The following is a 22,571-nucleotide window of genomic DNA, read 5'->3' as shown; positions in this document are numbered from 1 at the left end:
TCAGTCCTATATTTCTTCTTCCTCAAATCTTCAACTTCTTCACCTTTGCCGTTAATAAGAACAATTTAAATTTTTTACACACCCAAGACCAAATAGCCGATAAACATTAATGAATAACTAATAAATAAATAAATAAAAGACAACTAAAAATACTATTAAAAAAATTAAATTAAAAATTAAGCGAAAAATTTCTCATCACTATTTGTGCTTTGATGACATCTCTGATAATCCAATTCTTTCTTTGACCAAGCTAAGGATGATACACTAACACATTGGTTGTCCAACCTGGCTATTTTTTCAGCTTCGCTGATCTCTCTTGTCAGCTGATTACCACTTCTGGCGATGACAGTGCAGTTACTATTATTTTGTGTTACGTTAACGAGGCTGTCGTAGCTTCCGCAGTGCTCCAAAGTGTCTCTATCGCGCTAGAGCGAGTGCTAATGAGATGGAAGACGAAGCCACATGCTCTCGCAGCAGTGCGGGGCTGCAGCACCGTAGAAGCAGCACTAGCCTTCGCAACGTAGAACAATGATAGTTGATTCCAAGTATAGTGTGCCCAGATTTAAGAAAGAGATTAACTGAAGCCATGGAGGGCGTTTGCAATTTAATGATGTACACCTACGCAAATCGGTTGAGCACCTGCACTAAAGAAAATTTTAAAAAGACCGGTGAGAAAGACGAGGCAACGCTTCGAAAGAATGCAATTCCGTGTGACAGGAAGGTTGAGAATGGATGTGAGCATCAGCAGCATTCCTTATAAAATGCAATTCTGCATACGATGCTTTGATCGCTAAATCAAAGTAGAGCTGCAATTATTTTGTTTTACAAATTCGAGGGCGTATATGAGTTCCCAACCTTGAGGGAACGCAAACGTGGCCCAAATACTTGAAATTGTCTAGGTGTCGATAGCATAAGGAAATTAGGTAAGAGGTATGGTTCCCGAACAAAGTACCAGCTTCGCAGACGGTTCGGTGTGGGCATTGTTCCCATTCAGCACAATGTAAAGTTGCCGTTCAAAATTTGTTCCCGTGTACTCGTCTTTTTTTTTTGTAAAATTTCTTTTTATTTGGAGTTTTCCCGTTTTTTTATAAAACTGGCATGGGGATTAATTTTCAGGGTTTATCAGCATAAACCCTGGTTATAACGGCCTGCATAATTTATCGGTTTGAACTCACATTGGGTTTACACTTTACTGGCTTGGACTCTCGTTAGTCTAAATCACACTTTATTGGCTTGGACTCACATTGAACTCACACTTTATCGGCGTCGGCTCACATTAAACTCACACTTTATCGAATTCGGCTCACATTGGATGCACTTTGTTGGCTCGTGCTCACATCGGACTCACTCATACTTTATTGGCTTGGACTGACATGAGGCTCACACTTTATCAGTTTGGGAATTGGACTCACATTGGACTTACACTTTATTGGCTTGTGCTCACATTGGACTAACTTTGTCGGCTTGTACTGACATCGGACTGACTCATAGTTTGTTGGCTTAAACTCACATTGGACTCGCACTTTATTGGCTTGGACCCATGTGAGACTCACTTTACGGGCTTGGACTTTACCACATGAAACTCACACTTATCGGCTGGAATAGCATGAGACTCACACTTTATCGGCTTCGACTATTGGACTCACACTTTACTGGCCTGGACTCGCTTGAAATTCAAATTTTATCAACTTGGAATTGTGTTGAACTCCCATTCGTCATTGCACCTTGCAGGTCAGTGCGACGGACAAGGACACTGGCAACAATGCTCGCCTGACCTTCAAGCTCCTGGAAGGCCCAGGCCAGCAGCAGGCCTCGAAGTTCGGCATCTTCCCCAACAACGGCTTCCTCTACCTCAAGGAGCAACTGGACCGAGAGACCGCCGACCACCACACCCTAGCTGTCGAGGTCGTTGACAACGGGAGCCCCGCTCTTTCGTCGACCGCCACAGTCCAGGTCAGGGTCCTGGATGCCAATGACAACGACCCCATGTTCGAGAAGCCCGTCTTCGAGTTCTTCGTGCCCGAGGATGCCGAGAAAGGGCGCCGCGTAGGCACCGTCTCGGCGCACGACAAGGATGCCGGGAGCAACGCCGCGCTGCGCTACTCACTGGTGAACGCCAACGGGAGCTTCCAGATCAACCCAGTCACCGGTGAGTGGTTCCTCGAGTGAGGACAGAGGCACTTCTGGCACATTTTCTCTAGCTTCCGGTCTTCCTGCATATTCTCTTTAATTTACATTCCTTTGATACATTCATTGTCTAGACACCAAATTTTTAAATGCATGTCACTTTCTTTTTGTCAAAGATTTTTTTTTCGAATGTTTTACGCAATGGTGCAAATTATATGCATTTATTTTATAATTATGGACCTTATCTCTGCTATAGTCTATTGTTACTTATAAAAAGGTGGACATGCCCCTCGCTCAAAGCTCTCTGCTGACTATGATTGGTGGTTTTCTCCTCTACACTCACCTGCCTCAGCAATAACTCTGCTAAAGTTGAAAGGGCCTGGTGGAACACTTTGTGGGAGGATCTTGCTCAGCTTTCCTTAACCTGCAACAGACCATAAATGTAGGCCGTATCAGCTAGAACACTTGCCGATGGCGAGCTTCTCTGATGGTCACGAAGATTGGTCCGTCAGACATAACCTTCGGGTAACATGGATCAACTTTCCCTCGTAGTCTCCTCCTGCCAGTATGGCATTTTCCTGGAGAGGCGACGGCTAGCATACCGAAACAAATTTACCGCATGGGTTATGTGTCTTGTTCCATAACTTGCTGAGAATATTGAAACTGACTTCCGCTTGCGCACATATCGGAATCACAAGGCACATTGCGGGCATATCATTAGTTTCGCCGCACTGGGATGTGAGGGTTTTGTTAGCAGCAGGCAGAAGATCCCAACCGCTTTTGTGTCACATTTCCTCTGTCAGCACCCAAAGAGAGGGCAATTTTCTCGACAAACAATTAAAGGGTTCCATGGTGACGAATTGGTTGGGTGTTTTTCTTAAAACCTTTATCGCAAAAAACAGAAGAGATTTTTGTCTTTGAGAGGTTCCTGACATGCCCGTAAAATTTGGTGTCCCCTCCCTTTCCTACACCGCAGGCGAGATCTTCACCAAGGTGTTGCTGGACCGGGAGAGTAAGTCAAGCTACGAGGTGACGGCCGAGGTGCACGACCAGGGCACGCCTCCGCGCTTCCACCGGGCCATCGTGAAGGTGGTCGTGGCCGACGTCAACGACAACGCCCCGGTCTTCGTGGAGCCGGCTGAGACACTTGTCGGCGTCCGGGAGGAGCAGCCCGTGGGCACTGAGCTCGCCCAGGTCCAGGCCGTGGATGCTGACGAGGGCAAGAATGCCGACGTCTTCTACGAGATTGTGCAAGGTGGGCGAAAACCCTTCGGCCTGTAGTCACTCAAAAGCTATCGTCAGAGTATATGGCTGCGACGAGATAGTTCATGGTTGGCGAAAAACGTTGAGCCTGTGGTCATTCAAAAGCTACGGTCAGAGTATATTGCTTTGACAAGATTGTTCGTGGTGGGCAAAAAACCTTGAGCCTGTGGTCACTCAAAAGCTATGATCAGAGTATAGCTGTAACGAGATTGCGCATGGTGGACGAAAAAGCTTTAGTCTGAATCTCATGAAAACGGTGTTCTAAGCATATTGCCACAACGAGGTTATGCAAAGGGGGTGGAAACCCTTGAGCATGGGGTCACTCTAAAGCTATGGTCGAAGTAGATTGCCTCAACGAGATGGTGCAAGGGAGAAAAAAGCCTTGAGCATTTGGTCATTCAAAAGCTATGGTCGTAGTATGTTTCCTTGCAAAGGGGGGGGGGGGGAGGGAGGACGAAAACTCCGAGCCTGGTAGGGCTGTGTGAATAGTGAAATGAATAGCTCTGCATTATTAATAGCCTTCATATGGAGAGAGAAAGCCACGACATGCCAGCTTTCCTGCACCATTGAAGCTAGGGATGACACTGAGTGTTTTCGATTTGAGGCAGTGTCTGCACACCCCTATGCTCTATTCAACACTAAGCTGAAAGAACTGGATTGGGTTTAGTTTAGAAATTTTGGCCTTTGGTCTGAGTCGCTAGCACTGCATCCGTGCGGAGACTGAGCTTGCAATAATGCATCGTTAATTTTCACTGTGAAAAAAAAAAAAATCTTTTTAGAAGGCAGCTTTTAGGCGCCTGTTTCCAGTTTGAGAGGCGTCGGCGTTGGCATCGGCGTCCCTGTCGGCGTAACTGTGACATCACGAGGGTCACGTGACCTCACGGGGGTCACATGACCTGACCTCACGAGGGTCACGTGACGTGATGGACGTCCCACGTTGCATTATGGGAAACGTCCGATGATGCAACGCTCGGGGAGAAGCAGGAGCGAAGAGGAGAGGAGGGAGGAGGAGGAGGGGGAGTGAGAAGAGAAGGAGGAAGGAGCAGGGATGATGAGGATGAGGGGAGGAGGAGTAGCAGGCAGGATGAGAAGGTGGGGAGGAGGGAGAAGGGGTATACCCTCCCCTCAGTACCCCTCCCTCCTCCTCCTCAAGAGCTGCGCTTTAATTCGGGGTTACAGAGTGTTGTCAACGTCTTTCACTTTTTTTGCATGTTCACACCGTACCTCAGCTAATACAGACCTTTGCCACTCCTCCTCTCGTTTCCAAATTATATTGCGCCTGTACGTTCATTAACCACCATTTCCCGTCCCATTCACGCTGCCCCAGGCGGACAGCGTGCCGACGGCTCGCCGGCTTTCGCAATCCACCGCACCTCTGGGGTGGTGACCACGCGCACAGTCCTGGACCACGAGCAGCAGGACTACTACTCGCTGGTGGTGGTCGCTCGGGACGGCGGTGCGCCCCCGATGGAGGCACGGCTGAGCCTCAAGGTGCACGTGCTGGACCTGAACGACAACCAGCCCACCTTCTTCACGTCCTCGCTGAGCTTCCAGGTGCGAGAGGGCGTCCCTGTTGGGAGCCAGGTGGGTGTGGTGAACGCCGTCGACCAGGACGCCGGCGAGAACGGCCACATCACCTATGCCATCGTCGGGGGAAACCTCTACGACGTGTTCGACATCGGTCAGTGACCCTTTGAGCGGTGGAGAGCTTTTTACAGTGACGGCCATTAGCCATCGCCTTCCCGGGAGATTGCACGGTCATGTTTCGCAAAAACGCCCAGTGACGTCATCAATCGCATGACTGCTCTCAACCGCCACCGAGTTTGTTAAAAGAAAAAACAAATGTCCTTCCATCGAGCCGGATTCATACCGGCGACCTACAGATGATAGTAATATTTTGTGTTGAGGAACTGAGCTATTGACGGGACAAATTTCAGTAAATTAGTCCTACACGTTCCACCCCTTTCTACCTTCGATGAAGCTTCGGCGTCTCACGAGCTTCGAGTGAGCACACGACGCCAGAGCACTACAAAAGGCCGCGAGGGCATGCGGGAGGCCAAGTATTCGAAAAAGAAATCCTCTGCAGTTCTCTCCTTTGCTGTAGTCGACACCCCGTTGTGCCGGCACGCGCGCACGACTAACTTGCACGCTGTATGGCTAGACCTCAGAAAATCTGTAACAGGTTTGAAGGACGCAAATTTTAGTGGCGGCTCGGTGGCTCGTCTTAGACTGAGTATGGACGAGGCAAAGGAGCAGAGCCGAGAGGGGAAGCAAAAATGTCTCGAAAAGTCTCGTAATTATGCTCAGGACCCAATGGAAAACCCCAGTATAACTTTTTGCTGTCTAGATTATGAAACTGGATATCTATCTGGATTCTGTCTGGATCTCAGGTTTTCAGAACTTATTCCTTTGTTGGCAATCTGGATTTAATGTTTCCAGAAACAATTCCAATTAGATTTACGGTTCGATGCTCCATATAGTGAAAAGATATACTGGGTTTATTTCGGTATGGGGAGGCGGCGCAGAAACAAAAATGGCGGCACAATGTTAGCGAATTATGCGAGCGCAGACCTGCTGTCGCTGCGACACGCGTTATACGGACGCAGAAATGCATCAGGATGTTCGCTTACCCTTCTTCCCAACAATGTAGTTCACGTATGGTGTGTGTGCACGGGGCGGACAAAAAAGCAAGACGACCTGGAGAAAGTTAACAATAGATAGACAGACTCCTCCAAATGCGTTCTTTTTTCTGCATGTAATATCCCACTGGAATAGATTAGATACCAATGAGTGTTCTTGAGTATGGCAGTTTTTTGGTTTTTTTTTCGTTTCCGATTGTGTAAATATTTAGGGTTTTTCGTTTTTGCGTTGTTTCGCATACGTAACTACCGCTAATTTCTGTTTCACTGTGTTTGCGCTTTTGAAATTTGACTGCCCATCTAACATGGACCAGTGTTTATCGCAACATTTTGAGTGTTGGTGACAGCTCATTTGCTCTCTGGGTCTTCACTGTGATTATGGTATTGCTCATATTAGGCGACTGCTATTGTATACTCTTCCCGAAAATAAAAGTATCTGTTTATAACAACAAAAAAAATATAGAAGAGGCAAAGCAAGGATGAGTGACAGATCTCGCCATCCAGTGGGTTAGCAAAATCAAAACAATGTTTTCCCATTCACCAGAAGTTCCTCTGTTGAAGATTGCGACGCCCGCGTAGGAAAAGTCTGTGGGGATTGTGCAACAAACTTTGCCAAGGCAGGAGGCGCTGCTCAGCGCAAAAGTTTTGCAGCTATGAAACGTGCTGCTATCATAGATTCTCGATCCTGGTCTTGAGCTCAAGCGTTTGAGTGCCTTGTCCAACTACTACGCACAATTTGTGCCCAATCGTTCGGTGGCAGGTTGTGCTCGAAGTTTCCCTTTTATTGCTTATTGTTTCGTTTACTGTAGACAGAAACAGCTCTTAGCCTTTGAAATGTACAAATTATACAAAACTAAAATATAAAATTCACAATGCAAAACACTTAAAACATTAAAAAGAAATATACTAAAGCGGAAAAAATCGAAGACAGGCCATTAGGTTGCCAACAAGCGTCTTTTAAATGTTACAAGGGGACAAAATATGTCTGTCACACTTTTTACGATTATAAAGAAGCGGCAAATGTGTCATCGGGAATGAAAGGAGATCTAACACACTTTTGTGGAACACAGTATGAAGTGTCATTAAGGAGCAAAGGTGTATAAAACTCGCCACAAACAACTTCATAAAAAAAAAGCTCACATTAGCCTGTTTTTGTCCAAAGGTACGAGACCAGTCATATTAAGAAACAGGTCACAGTCAAAACGAAATGACCGCCAAAAGCGCATGTTGCATCATCGTGGCGCAATATGGCCAAGTCGCTCTTGCGCCATTAAACCCCAATTATCATCGGCATGTTGCATCACGGTACGATCCTTGATGTTTCGAGAATGACGGGTTTCACCGATAGCCTTTGATCAACGCGGGATTAATGCTGTTCTTGAGTTATGCAGAAAAATTCAGGCAACCTTGCCCCGTTCACCCGCAGGCAAGGTGTCGGGCGTGCTGTACACCACGCGGGCGGTGGACTTTGAGATGGCGTCGGAGTACACGCTCCAGGTGACGGCCGCCGACGGCAGCGCCCTCAACCCCCGAAGCAGCATCATCAACGTCAGGGTCAAGGTGGAGGACGTCAACGACTGCGCCCCGACCTTCGAAGACGACCCTGTCATGTTCTCGGTGTCGGAAAGCGCTCCGGAGGGCTCCGTGGTGTGGACCTTCACAGCCAAGGACCTGGACAGCGGAGCCAACGGAGAGGTCAGTGGACGTTGGACGAACTCCATGAATTAAGTATAAATTTTGACCAATGGAAATAGCCAATCGCGTGGAGCTTCCAAACGTTGCTATTATTGCTCTTTTTAGGCACGTTGTGCATTATACCTTGACAAAAATGTCAAATAGTTTGGTGTCGGAGATGTGATACAGCAATCTATTGAAAGCAACGTCTGACAGTGCCCCCTGGTGTCTGCGCCAAAGCTGCAGAAAAAGGGTCTTTTCAGGATCTTTGATTAGATTTTTAATTGGAAAATCAGCTTTTCACGAGTGTGACTTCGGGTTTTGCAGGATGCTTAGAGCCCGTAGAGTGACTAATCACCATAAATAGTCAATCGCAGAATCCACTCGAGCACCCCTTTAAAGGCCGACGAGCAACCGGAAAGGAAGAAACTCTCCTTCAATTCCTCCTTTTCATTCGAGAAAGTTCCTGCGGGAAGTAACTCAGAGACCCGCTCCTGTGGGGTGAGGAGGGGAGAAGAGCACGAAAGGGAGTGCAGGGCAGCAAAAGAGAAGCGTCTTTTCTTTCAGGCAGAAGACGATTATCTAGGTTGGTCTTGAAGATCTCCTACGATGAGTGGACACGCCCGCTGCATTTTACGTAGCTGCGGAACACGTGTCAGTTTCGTATATGTTTTTTTTCTTTTTTTGTCACGCATCATTCTTTCTTTCTTGGCTCGAAAAACTTGTGAATGTTATAAACAACCATTTCCCACAGATATCATTTCCCAAATAGACAAAACCTTTGCACTGGTGAAATGCAGTTCCAGAGTCACTTCATAGGTGGTGCCGCTTGCCAGTGTATCTTCTCGTCGTAAGAGATCGCAAAACCTCGGTCGTAAGCAAGTGCAAGTGTGCAAACGGGCCTTTACCCTAGCAGCACAGATGTCCTATACACATGCACAGGACATCCCTAAAACGTCAGGACATCCTGAGGATATCTGGAGGACCATGTGTGCTGCTTGGGTAGTGTGTGCCAGTAATGTTGCAAAGATAAAGGGATTGCAACGAAAGAACAAAGACGGAACGAGACATCAAGACGTTGTGTCTTCATCCTTTTTTCTCCTTTCTTTTTCAGTTGGATCAATGCTTCTTATAATTATATTTGCAGTAAACAATTTTATTTTTGCGGGCTCAATAATGCTTGAATTTTGCGAAGTGGGACTTTTGGCAATATTTTGGAGGCATAGAAGTTTGCAATTTAGTGTGGTGTCCGATATATATCTATTGCCATTGGGTGTGATAGCCTTGCGTCATATTTTTGCAATATTTCCAAATTCGAAAATTTGCACAAATTGAGTCATTTCTAGTTTTTATTTATTTCAACCGCTGCTCCCTGTTCGGGCTCATTATTGGGGTGGCCTCGTAAGAAATGCAAGCAAGCTGGCAGACACCAAGGGGTTTCAGTGGTGAGTGTGTCAGTGCACAGCAGCTGGGATCATGTGGAGCGAATGCTCGCTGCAGAACCCGTGCACCATTCCTGGGTTTGGTCCCCACCCCTGCCAGTTTCCTTCCGAATCAGGGTCGCACTAGCTCGCGTTCGTGCAGTCAGCATGAAGTGATGCAGTTTAAAGTCCTCAGGCTAGCAGTTCCACTGCACCGGCTAGAGGTCTCGTGTACAACGTGAACCAGTGCAATCATCTGAGGCCAGACCGACCTCCCGCCGTCGCAGCGTCTAAGGTCTCATTTACTTTGCTTATTTGTTTTTTTTTGTCTGTTCAGGTCCAGTACAGCATAGTGGAACAGTCCCCATCCCCGGCATTCCAGCTGGACTCTGGCACCGGAGCCCTCACGCTGCAGAGCCAGTTAGACTACGAAGTCCAGCCAGAGTACACCCTCGTGGTCAAGGCCACGGACCAGGCCAAGGACTCCGAAAAGCGTCTCTTCACCCTAGTCACCTGCAAGGTCATTGTCGAGGATGAGAACAACAACATACCCATCTTCAAGTCCAAAGGTACGGTTCGTCGCCATTGAGTGGTCGGTAAACTTTGAGTAGTCGTGCAGCTTCAATTTAAGGCATCGGTCCTCAAAGTGGGAACCCAAGTCTTCCCCGGAGTACCTTTCGCGGGTTCTTGGAGCTCCCGAATTTCCTTGGCTGTCCCAGCCCTAAGTAAAGCGCATTTCCAGTTCGAGTACTAGTTAGCAAATGCGAGCCACCCAGTAACACGTAACTATGAGCCGAACGCTCTCTAGTTTGTGCATTTCTATTTACGTGATCCGTAGGCTTCTGCACTGCTTTATTGCATCAATACTACGATCGAGGGGAGGGGGGGCCTTTCTCGGTTGTCGGCACATACTAGCCTTGCCGACAAATCCAGTATAACTTTTCGTTATCCGGATTATGGAAACGGAAATCTATCTGAATTCTATCTGGACTCTGTCTGGACTTTAGGTCTTCAGAAATTATTCCTTTTTCTGCAATCTGGATTTCGAGTTCCGAGAAACAAATTTACGGTTCCATAATTTGGATAGTGAAAAGTTATGCTGGATTTTTCGGTAGGGAAATGTTTTTTGAAATCGGAAAGCCTGAGAAACCTTGCATTCAGCGTCTAGTTGCTTCAGTTCTTGTGCATTTAATATGAAACATTTTCACACAAATCAACATCCTTTCCATCATCACATTTTACTGTGGAACAGACAGCAGCAGGTTGACCTGCAGAGTTTGTCAGTACTGGTCACTCCTTACCACCGTACTGTGGACCGCAGCCGACCTTACGAGCCGTCGGTCCCAATCCGCGCTAGTGTTGCGCGTGACCTTCGGGAGGGGAGCAGTGATGCGCGGTGTGCATAGTCACGTGGTGCATTGATTACTCTCGATTGGCTGGGATGGCTGGTAGCATCCGCTGCGGTTTGTCGTAAGGTAAGACGGCAGGCTATAGCAGGTTAATTGGACTGGACTATTGTAGTATTTGCACTTTTCATGCAGTGCTTCAAGGATTTGCTGGCTTGTCTTGGGAATGAGGATTTTTTGTATATCACGATGGAAGTTTCTGGAAGTAGGGCAATTAAATGTCATGTTGTTCTTGACTACTGCGATACCACGGGTTTTGAAATTGATGTTCTTAGTGTGTGATTGGCTGAAGGCAAATTAGTTTAATATGAGAGACCCTCTACAAATTGTTTATTTTTTTAGCGTTACTTTTTTACTTTTTGTATTAACGAGGCTTTAAGTTGCTGAAAAATAGATTTCTAGTGCAATTCACTCGCGATGGTTTTTATAAAACCTTAAAAAGCCAAATTTTTGAAAAATCTCTGCGAGGGTCCAGCCTTAGTTAGCGTTGCTTTTGAAGTAATGAGATGATAAGATATGACTTATAACTTGTAAGCAGCAGTTATCTGCTGAAAATGTGGTTGACTTGTGGGTATGGGGTTTCCTGAGAATAGTTAATTATAACTACTGCAAACACAAATTCACATCTTCCCTTCTTTTTCTAAAACCGGTGAAGAACGAGTAAAAGAGGGTCTATCAATTCATTGTTCAATAAATTGTCAATTTTCTACATATCGTGGGCAGAAAGGCTGCGAAAAACAAACCCAATGTTGCCTCCTAATGCCTTCTAAAGACCTGTCAGCCTCGCCTTCTCATTTAAAAAAAAAAGAGAGAGAAACAAAAAAAAAAACCTGTGTCATTAGGATATCTTGAACAAAATACAAGAGTCTTTATGATTATAGTGTATACTTTCCACTATCCCTGACTGCTTTTCATACTCTTACAGGTCAAGTTGATGTCATGGAAGATGAACCAGTCGGTTTCACGGTCCTACACATCATCGCCACCGACAACGACTCTCGCGACAACAAACGCGTCTCGTACGTCATCAACAGTGGGAATGAAAAGGGACATTTTGCTCTTGACATCAACACAGGTAATGGCTTTTCTGGTAGCTTGGATGCCCTTTTCTTTAACATTTTGCAAAAGTGGGGAAACATCCCCCAAAACATTTGCAAGCAGACGGTTTGCAGTTCCCAGTTTTCTTCGAGCGTATTCTCCGTTTGCCATACCCTCCCGCATGCAAGTCATAACTTTCAGACACTAAACAAAAACTTTCCAGCAACTTGAATGACGAAATCTGTGGGCATAGAAGGGTTATTTCTTACGCCCCATGTCCTTTATGTGCTTCAGCCCTGTCTTTTTGCCTGGACTGTCAGCCAGTGTTTGGCACCCCCAAAAAAATGAAAGCCATTTACAATTCCCTGTAACGCCGGTTAGAGCGCAGCTCTTGAGGAGGAAGATGGAAGCGTATTGAGGGATAGGTGACTCCTTGAGGTCACGTGATTTCGAGGGGGTCACGTGACCTAAGGGGTCACGTGACCTCGGGGCTCACGTGACCTCAAGGGGTCACGTGACCTCAAGGGGGTCACGTGACTTCAGGGGGTCACGTGACTTCAGGGGGTCACGTGACTTCAGGGGGTCACGTGACTTCAGAGGGTCACGTGACATCAGGGGGTCAGGTGACCTCAGGGGGTTAGGTGACCTCAGGGGGTCACGTGACCTCAAGGGGGTCACGTGACTTCAGGGGGTCACGTGACCTCAGGGGGTCACGTGACTACTGGGGGTCACGTGGCCTCAGGGGGTCACGTGACTTCTGGGGGTCACGTGACCTCGTGGTTACGGCGACGTTGCTGACGTACCACGTGACCTAAAGGGGTCACGTGACCTCAAGGGGGTCACGTGACTTCAGGGGGTCACGTGACTTCAGGGGGTCACGTGACTTCAGGGGGTCACGTGACTTCAGGGGGTCACGTGACCTCAGGGGGTCAGGTGACCTCAGGGGGTTAGGTGACCTCAGGGGGTCACGTGACCTCAAGGGGGTCACGTGACTTCAGGGGGTCACGTGACCTCAGGGGGTCACGTGACTACTGGGGGTCACGTGGCCTCAGGGGGTCACGTGACTTCTGGGGGTCACGTGACCTCGCGGTTACGGCGACGGCGACGTTGCTCAAGCCGGAAACGGGCCCCTAAGAGCTGCGCTTTAAAATAATTATAACACTTTCTACTATTAGTCTCCTTTTAGTTGGTGAAAAAGGCTAAGAATTCAGCGCATGCTCTGCCTCCAGTCCACACTTGTTGACTTCTGCCGGGCTTCGGCAGCATTATTCAAGTCAAAAACCTTGCACTGCATATGGAGCATTTGCCAAATTCTTGACCTGCCACCGGCTACAGCCAAATTTTATTGGACAACTTCGTCTGTGATTTCGTTGGACGTTCATACTGTAGAAACGACGTGAGGACTCACGCCCTGCCACATGCCTCTTTCGCCACCAGGTGTGCTGACGGTGGCCAAGCCCCTTGACCGCGAGGACGTGCACCACTTTGTGCTCAACGTGAGCGTCAGCGACCACGGCCGCGTCCCGCTGTCCACCTTCCAGGTGCTGCACGTGTACGTGCAGGACGTCAACGACAGTCCCCCACGTTTCCTCAGGGAACGCTACCTCTCCAACGTCTCCGAGTCCGCGCCCGTCGGCACCTCCGTCCTCACCGTTCACGCCACCGACAAAGACCTGGGTGAGATGCTCAGACGGGTCTTTGGCCGTCGGAAGAAAACGGCGTCTGGATTGTGACTTAACTGCGAAAGAGTTCAGCAAGGACGCTATGCCCTTTCTTCACTGTTCCTAAACTGCACCCTTGCCTCCGTCTATCTTCTTTTCTCTCCCCTCTGTATATGTATGTATGTATATACGCATTTATGTTCGAAACTTGCAAGGCATCGCGAGCCTACGGGTATGGGCCTGTAGCCTTCAGTGCCGACCTCACTCTGCGGAGTTAAATACCAAATACAAATGGAAATACTCTGACTCGTGTGTTTAGAGCCCTATATGAATAGAAATTAACTGAGAGACATGAGGGGACGAAAGAGTACGGGGACATCGGGGCACTGAGTTCTGGTTCGAATGATTAGTGGGTGGGCGCAAAGCAAGCTGCCTTTGTCTCTAATTGCTGTTAGAACGCGTTCGGAAGCCTGCGTTCGCGTTAGAACAGTGAGTAGAAACAAAGTCAGCTAGCTTTGCATCTACCCCCTAATCGCTCCAACCAGAGACAGTGCTCCGATGTCCCCATGCACTCTCGTCCCCTCCTCTCCCTCAGGTTTTACCCATATACTGTTCGTTCATCGAAAGCGGTCCCCAAGTCTCAACAAATGATGTCACAGAAGCCGTAGCGTCATGCTGTCAGATATCGCGATTTCGGCAATCAATCGTAAAAGTTTTGTTGAAAAAAAAAAAAGAGTGAATGTCAGTGTTGCTGTCATGACGGCATCCCAACTTGTTGCCGGAGAAGCTTCTGCCGGCTATCGAGTGGAGAGCGAGCCACAGAAGTACAGGCTTCTGCCGCACCCACCTCCAGGATTGCGGTAGGCAACAGCTTGGCACTTTTATAACGTCATCATGCAGAAATCGAGGCAGCACATTTGAGGACGGGTTAAACGCACCAGTCAGAGGCGCGTACCGTAATATGCCGAGTATGCGCTTGTGTAAGAATGCGCGCACACCCTTCTTTTGAAACATTTCAAATACCAGCGAAGAACATATCTAGCACCCACCCCCTGCAAACTTTTGAGCCCACCGAGCTTACCGAGGTGTTTTCTGGGTCGGCTGCTCCTCTGAGAAAGTAGTGCAAAGCATTGAAGCTTTGTGCGTGTACGTTTGCGCAAAGTGCTAAAGCTTGACACAGACGTTCTGCAAACAATCAAAAATGTATTATAGAAATCTCCGCGATTGTTTTTATTTTAAATTGCTGTTCCGTTGTACTTTTTTTTAATGCAAAATGTGTTTATGGACCGGACTTCATACGCAAGTGTAACGCTCGAGTGTGACGAAAAAGTGTTGCATGCGGGCCAAGGTAACGTAGAGAGTGCATAGCCCGTAGCAGGAAATGGACTATCGTTCGAGGCATATAGAAAGGCATAATTAAACATAATACTAATTCAGGCATAATCGTAACGAAGAACAAATAATCCTAACCAGAAAGATTAGCCGAGGAGCTCGGATGTGATCGAACCCTGGACCGTGCAATCCGTAGTCCGGCATTATTGCTAGGCGCCACATGTAGATGAAAGAAAGCGCAAGCAACTGAACGAAGCATGACCTGCCGCCAACGATCGCCTATGGCAGCGCGCGACCGCTCGCGGTGATTGACACTTTGTCCAGCATACTTGGTTCTGCATAATTAGTATGGAGGCGACCATTGGAGGCGAGTCATACTTGTACCAGCTTATTAAGTCCGCAGTCGACGTCGACGATGAGGCATACTTAGTCCACATCGACCGTTGGCGCCATGTCGTGCTTAGTGCAGCATACTTAGCATGCAGGTGATAGTCGGGGGCGAGTCATACTTAGTCCAGCACGTTTAGCCCGTAGGCGACCATTGGCGGTGATTCATACTTACCGTAGAATGCCGTGCAACCGCCCATCCCACACTAAGCGCCCATACCCTAATTTGTAAGATCTGAGAAAATATGCACAGTACATTGATATGTAAAATTGATAAACGGACAAGCGCCCATCCCCCATTTTTTCGCGATTCTCTCAAAATCTTGAGTGGGCGCTAGCCCAGTATTTTACGGTAGTCCAGTGTACCTACCCTAAGGCAACTGTCGGAGTTGAGTTATACTAAGTCCGAAAACAACCATTGGCGCCGACGCGTACCTATTCCGTCATATTCAGTTCGGAGGCAACCATCACTGGCGCGTCATGCTTAATCCCGCACACTTAGCCTGCAGGCGACCGTAGGCGGCAAGACATACTTGGTCCAGCCTGCTTCACCACAGGCGACCGTTGGCGGCGAGTCATTTTTAGTTCGGCGTAGCTCGTTCGCAGGCGACGGTTGACAACAAGTCATACTCAGTCCAGCATGCCTAGTCAGCAGGCGATGGCCGGTGGCGAGTCGTACATAGCCCAACGTAGCTATGCCTAAATCCGATGGGGCCAATCAAGAAGTGCCGAGACAGCATTGTCATGGCGCTCTTTTTATGGTGGGTGAGCTATCACCGGCTAAACCAATCGCACAAGAAAAGAAGCGCAGCATCGCGGCGTCTTAATTGTGCACGTGATTGGTTGAGTCAGTGAGAGCTAGCAAACTTACAAAGATGATGGGCACAGTGACGATGCACTTTGGGCCCTGTTTGATTGCCTCCATTGGATCGCAGCGTCGGCTGCGGCCGGACTTGAGATGAAACATAGTATAGTCCACGGGCAACCAGTTGCCGTGGACTCACAGTTGTGGACTCAGAGTCGTGGACTTACAGTTGTGGACTCAAAGTCAAGACGGTTGCCTGTGGACTCAGAAGCAACCGAGGCATAGAAGCAACCGAGGCATAGCTGTGGGACGTTCCCAACGAGGCATAGCTCTCCAGGGAGACTCACAACATCACGGGGTTAATCATTACGTACTAAAAGGGATCGCACAGCGGGAATGTGACATCGGAACTTCAGGTAAAAGTCAACTGATAGAGTAAGGAGCATGATCGACATCCTCCCCTCGCGATTACTTCGGTTACCAGAAGAGGCTCCTCACAATCCAAGTCGCTCTGGGCGACTAGGCCCTAAACGGGGCTGGTGAATTCCGAGTGCTTACTCGGCCATGGCTGGCAGATGAACCACGCTCTTCGCTCGCATCCTCAGACGAACTGTCTGCTAACGCCATTTTCATTTGCTCCGCAAGAGGCAAATAAGGCCTCGCTCTTGCGGCGACCAAAATCGAACCGTGGGTGTTCGCTTCATTCCTGCATTGGGTTGATCTCTGTTCATTTGCCCCGCAGGCGCTTCAACCAACCTGAGCTACAGCATCCCGCAAGGCGTGGCCGGCAACAAGTTCACGGTGAACGCGCGGACGGGCGTCGTGGAGACGGCGGGACCTCTTGACCGCGAGGACACTGCCACGTACGAGTTTGCCGTGTACGTGACGGACGGGTCGTTCCACTTCGACACGTGCGTGGTGGTTGTGAGCGTGCTGGATGTCAATGACCACTCGCCCAAGTTCAGGGACTCCTGCCACCCGCTCTACGTCCCCGAGAACAACGAGCTCAAGGTGATCCATACGCTCGTTGCCTCTGACGAGGACGTCGGCCCCAATGCGGACATCGTCTACTCCATCACTGGTGAGAAACCGTTTCTTGAAGGTAATTTGTCACTGCTAAGGCTAAATGAACGTAAACCTTTCATATCTTTCCGAGAATACCGCAGTGTCACATTTAGTGGAAATAGAATAGACGTCGCCTGGTCCACTCCATCAACGGTGAAGATTGATCTGTTTCTAAAAGTTGTATTTTCTCTTCTAGGACTAAATAAGCGTAAATTTCTCGAAACTTTCAGAGACTACACAGGAGTGTCACATTGCGTAAATCTAAAATAGACATCACCTGGTGTACTTCATCACATGTGAGAATTTAACTGCTTATAGAAGTTGTTTTGTCACTGCCAAGACTAGAAAAAAGTCCAAGGATACCTAAGTACTTCTTAGGAGTGGTGAATGTGAAAGCATGAATGCCGTTCCTCCACTCCCTTACCGTAATATCGCGAGTCATTGCCCCCTCCCCCCGGCCTGAAATTCATAAAAAAGGGGGGTGGGCCATGACTCGGTAAGTGAGCACAAGTTAAAAAAGTCGAAAAAAAAAATGCCCTTTTTTTGTGCGTATTTAGTGCGGCTACAGAAGAGATATATTAAACTCAAAACTCGAATTTGCTTAATTTTTTTTTACAAAAAATGCTCATGAAGGCAAGTTTTACTATCGCGAGGTCCGTTGCTTGCATACGTGCCACGAACACCGCCGATCGGCATACAGCGCGAATGTTTGTTCCGTGAAAGCACGTTACACAGTTTTGTTCTCCTCATTAGTTAAAAAAAAGGCCAGAAGAGACTAGAAAAGCCAACCAGGCGCAACGAGCGAGCGAGCGAGTGGACGAAAAAGGTGACGAAGAGCGATGCAGCGTAAGCGAGAAAACCTGCGATCGCGTTAGCAAATACTTTGGCGTCGGGCCAAGTCGGGCGCCTTGTCAATTGCAAGCTCTTGCGCAACTTTCTTGCTTGGTGCATACATGCGTGCGTTCGTGCACTGCGTGCTATCAACGCGGGTTAAGGCGGCGTTGCTGCGTGGCGTGGACGGCACCACGAACACGGAGCTTGAAATGGCAGGCTCTACAAATGTCTGTGTGCGGCGTTCCAGCAAAGCTTTATGCCCTGTTGCCTTTGTCTTAAACATTGCAAAACCGCCGTCGCGACGTGCCGGGAGACGAAGCGGGTTCGCGGCGACGTTACTTCGGCGGAGACAAACTTTGACCTTACACTCCGCGGTAACATTCCAGAATACAGGGCGTCCGCTTACCTCGCAATCTCTAAATGGGTTACTGCCTTGTTATCTTTCTTACTTTTTTTTTTTCTGACGCGACCATTTTTTTGAAAACTAAACAAACTTTTATTTTGTTATCTCCATCGTTTTCTTTTCGCACGGATGCACTACAACTTCGGGTCGCTCGCGGAGGAAATGCTTAAGTAGAGAAGTGTCTTTCCCTCCTTCGTTTTACTTTGTCACCGACGTCCTCCAACTGTAACGTCCGCGGCCGCATTATTCGGGTAGGATGCATGTTCACTGATCGCGGAGTCAGCGCTGCCGTTTTTAAAGGGGTGGGCGATGACACTGTTTTTTTTTTTTTTTGTTGTTTCTCTACATCGATATTGGCCCAAAAAGTGGGGTGGACGATGACTCGGGAAATTATGGTAGTTCGTCTGCGGCCTAGTAACGTAGGCGGCCACGTTTCGGTACGGTCAAGGTAGCGGCCGACAGAGGCGGCCGACGGTCGAGCGCGCGCTCTTGTGAGCCGCGCTTAGCTCGACTGTACAATCTCCTCCGAGTTTGCCCGAACGGGGTCTGTGACCAGGCGGCCAGGCTCGCTGGCACCGCCGCACATCGCCGGGCCGCCACGTGCGCTGCGCCGCCACGGAGAGGGCTTCTCTGGTGGTGGCATTTGGAACCATGTAGCACATGACCCAATGGGATTCTCGTTCCTTGATGACGCGCGCCAGCCAATGGAAGCATAGTTCATCACTTCGCTCCTTTCGAAGAGGTGAATTTATCTGCTGTTTTGCGTGGCTTTTTGAGCGGCTTCAAAGCTGGGATGCCTCACATCGCGGCTTCACTTCGTTCTTTTGGGACAGGGGAATTTAGGTGCCGTTTGGCGCGGCTGATGACATCGGCTCGCTCCATGGGACAGTTAAATGCTTTCGCATTAAAACATAAATCTCTCATACCTTTCCGAGACTACTCTAGTGTCACATTGGGCAGAGATATAATAGGTGTTGTCTGGTCTACTCCTTCACTGGTGATAGTTCAACTGTCTCTGGAAGGTATTTTGTCACCCCTAGGACTAGCTAAACGTAAATCTCTGAAATCTTTCCGAGACTACCATAGCGAAGTCATCTGGTCTGCTCTATTACTGGTGAGAACTTAACTGTTTCTAGAAGTGATTTTGTCACTTCTAAGACTCGACAAACATATATTTCTCAAATCTTTTCTAGGCTACCGTAGCACCACGTTGGGTGAAGTTAGAGTAGACATCATCTGGTCTACGTCATCACTGATAAGAATTTAGCTGTGTCTTGAAGTTATTTTGTCAATGCTACGACTAGATGAACATAAATCTGAAATTTGGCAAAGACTACCGGAGTGTCACACTGAGTGGAAATAGAATAAACATCTGTTATGAAGGTATACCCAAGGAAGCCGGATACAAGAAAGAACACGGAGCATCACTCAAACGGATGTACTGGTTTAAAATACCAGACACTTCTTTATTTCTCCTGCCACTAAAGCATGGCTTAACTGGCATCATCTTATGCTCCTTCCCTCTTAGTAGTTGATTTAATAGAGCTCTTATTTGCTAAAACTCAGAGGAGAGTTTCAGAGAAGAGCATTCAGAGGAGAGCACTACTATTTATGCTGAGTAATGCTCCACAACATTGTGTGGTCTATTCCATCGCTGGCGAGGAGGCAAATGTGGGGCGAAGGGAACCGCCGATCGTGGCGAGTAGTGACCTTTCTGTGTGTGTGTGTGTGTGTGTGTGTGTGTATGCGTGGGGTGGGGCTGGGGGCTCGTCCTCATGAACTCCCTCAACTCCCCAATCTCAACCATTCCTACCCCAAAGTAAAGATATTTTCAAGCTTAAGCTCGGTTTTAGTGGATGTGAACCATTCATTATTGCATAGCCATGAGCCAAGCACTTCCTAGTATTTGGATTATTGTTTACAAGGTCTGTGGGCTTTTGTACCGTTTTATTGCTTCAGTGCCAAGACAGGGAGGGATTTCTCAGCTTCCGATCAAGCCAGATAAAGGTTCCTCGAGATCAAAAGTTTTAAGAACCCTGGAGTTTCCCCATAGGTTTGGCCCGAAACTTATTCGCCACAATGATACACTTTAATACCACCATTGATTCCTCTGAAATGTTCCGTCTAAATCGAAGTTCAAACTTCGGCCCTCCCAAAAACGAACATTGTGCACAAATGTGTCTCTGTCTTTCTTGTTTGACGCAGACGGCAACGCGGGCAACAAGTTTGGCGTGGACTCCCGCACGGGACGCCTGTCGAGCCGGCCGCTGGACCGGGAGATGCAGTCGCAGTTCCACCTGACGGTCCTGGCACGGGACCGGGGTAGCCCGCCCCGGTCCGGCACCTGCAACATGACAGTGCACGTGCTTGACCAGAACGACAACGACCCCCAGTTCGAGCACTCCGAGTACAGCGCCACAGTGCCCGAGGACGCACCGGTCAACACCACCGTGCTCGTGGTCAAGGCCACAGACCACGATGAAGGCTCCAACGGCCACGTGACCTACTCGCTCGGCAACGAGACGGCCTCCCTGTTCAACATCGACAGCGATACCGGAGTCATCACCACCGCCGGGTAAAGGACCTTTTTAGCAACATGCAGTGACCCCGTCATCTTTGATTCGTTGCGGCAGTTCGGTGTACAATGCACGAAGAAGTACCTATAAAAATATATGGCAAATTGCTAGGCAATTGTGTTGGATGCATGAAACGTCTTAGCACCACAAACGTTTAATGACACTTTGAGTTTCCAGACGTCTATGTTCATTATTTAAGACAACCCTGAGACTGGGGAAAACAAGGGCAAACACGACGAAATCACGTCACTCTTAGTCAGATAGTTTAACGTTACCATGTGTACACTTGGTAGTTGTTCCTAGAATGAGGTGATGCTGCCGCTAGTCAGGCTGATAAGCATGTCGATCTCCCAGAGCCTTACATACTCTCGAGCTTCTCTCCCTTAGTGTGCACATGTGGTCGAGCTCCTCCTCGCCTACTCCTCTGGTGACACGACCTCCCCATTAACCAATCAGCGTCGAGCACCTCACTCCTTTTTTACCCGTCGATCAATCAGCGTGGAACCTCGGCCTCATGATATACCAAGCAAATAACTAGCCAAAGAACATTTCACGTTAATAGCACCTCAACTCACGGTGATGTGTCGTGACTAAGACACTCGCTTAATAATAAAAATGGTCTGGGTTCAATTCCCGCCTGTCACAAAACACGTTTTTACTGCGATTCCAATCAGTGTCGACCCTCGCGGCAGCGCTTTCATTCAGGCTTCACTTTTATCTGGGTTTTATGAAATGACGAACACCTAGCCAAAGAATGTTTCACAATAAAGAGCATAAAACATTAACAGAGTATATGGCAAGTTGCTAGGCAATTTGCCATATTACTCTGTTATCTCTCTAATGTTATCCCTCTCTAATGTTATCCCTAAGACGACTTGAAGGCGAAAGCCCAAGTGCCGATCCCGGTGATAGCAAACCTCCAAAGACAGCACGCTAATAGGAGGTTTTAGTAGACCGTGTTTCCCCCTCTGCTACGAAGAAACTGTCACTGCGCCTTCGCCCCGATTGCCCTTGGCCGTAGAGTTCCGGGTAGTGCAGGGGCTTAGCGGAGGGGGTAAAACGGCCTACTAAAACTCGCTAATCTTTCGGTATGTCGACCGCCCGCTCTTCACTGGTGCCCGAGCGAGAGTTTTCTCCTCTTCTGCTGGATTTGCACCGCTCGCGTGCCCCTGCCGATTCTGGCACAAGTAACGCCACCTCTTGGTCCCGTGCGTAACCGTGGGTTTTTGCACCTTTCGTGTCGCTGACGCGCTTTCGCACCTTTCGTGTCGTCGACGTGTTTTCATACTTTTCGTTTTGTTGACGTGTTTTCGCTCAAGGACCGTCGACTGAACAATGAGACATATAGGGCTTTCGCCTTAATAATGTGTTTTCTGGACTGCCTGCTCTACTTCAAAATTATACATGTCATGTCACCCCACAGGAGAGTGAGGGAAAATTTGAATGTTGGTCTTGGCATAACCTTCATTTGCCATTTTCTAAATAGCGAGTTTAAATTCAGAAATTATAAATGCCACGCCTGGGTATTTTAGAAATCTGTTTAGTTATGATTTCTAAGAAAAATACGCCTTTAGGTACAACGCTTGACCGCTCTTATTGCCTCCTTTATGCTTAATCTTTTGTACCTTTAACTCCATTCAGGGTGTTCGATCGGGAGAAGAAGGCGCGTTACATGTTCGAGGTCCGCGCGTCGGACAGCGGCAAGTACGACGCCCGCTGGGAGCGCTCCGTGGTGCACGTGACCGTGGTGGACGTCAACGACAACCGGCCCACCTTCGCCAAGTACCCGTACGTGGCCAAGGTCAACGCGCACGCCCACTCCGGCACCCAGGTGGCCTACGTGCAGGCGGCGGACGCAGACGACGGACCCAACGCCGACATTTTCTACAGGTTGGGACGCACGCATATTTACCGCGTTTTCCAGCGTACAAGTCGCAATT

The 22,571-nt window shown here is 48.4% G+C and overlaps 1 protein-coding gene across 1 annotated transcript in view; it reads left to right on the top strand.

Moving 5' to 3' along the window:
• The window catches only part of LOC8023621 (protein dachsous), a 147,801-nt gene that overhangs the window by 109,979 nt on the left and 15,251 nt on the right, over positions 1 to 22,571 (top strand). Inside the window, exons 8-17 of the mRNA XM_042289645.1 lie at positions 1,732 to 2,149; positions 3,104 to 3,382; positions 4,718 to 5,071; positions 7,456 to 7,724; positions 9,462 to 9,693; positions 11,456 to 11,605; positions 13,006 to 13,245; positions 16,496 to 16,834; positions 20,261 to 20,630; positions 22,273 to 22,521. Of these exons, the coding sequence (XP_042145579.1) occupies positions 1,732 to 2,149; positions 3,104 to 3,382; positions 4,718 to 5,071; positions 7,456 to 7,724; positions 9,462 to 9,693; positions 11,456 to 11,605; positions 13,006 to 13,245; positions 16,496 to 16,834; positions 20,261 to 20,630; positions 22,273 to 22,521 (2,900 nt within the window). The remainder of the gene's footprint in view (positions 1 to 1,731; positions 2,150 to 3,103; positions 3,383 to 4,717; positions 5,072 to 7,455; positions 7,725 to 9,461; positions 9,694 to 11,455; positions 11,606 to 13,005; positions 13,246 to 16,495; positions 16,835 to 20,260; positions 20,631 to 22,272; positions 22,522 to 22,571) is intronic.

Source organism: Ixodes scapularis, unplaced genomic scaffold (genome assembly GCF_016920785.2).
Source record: "Ixodes scapularis isolate PalLabHiFi unplaced genomic scaffold, ASM1692078v2 PGA_scaffold13__105_contigs__length_92229423, whole genome shotgun sequence".
Classification (NCBI taxonomy): Eukaryota; Metazoa; Arthropoda; class Arachnida; order Ixodida; family Ixodidae; genus Ixodes; species Ixodes scapularis.
The sequence above is the reverse complement of the archived record's forward strand: the minus strand, read 5'-3'. Positions and strand labels throughout refer to the sequence as shown.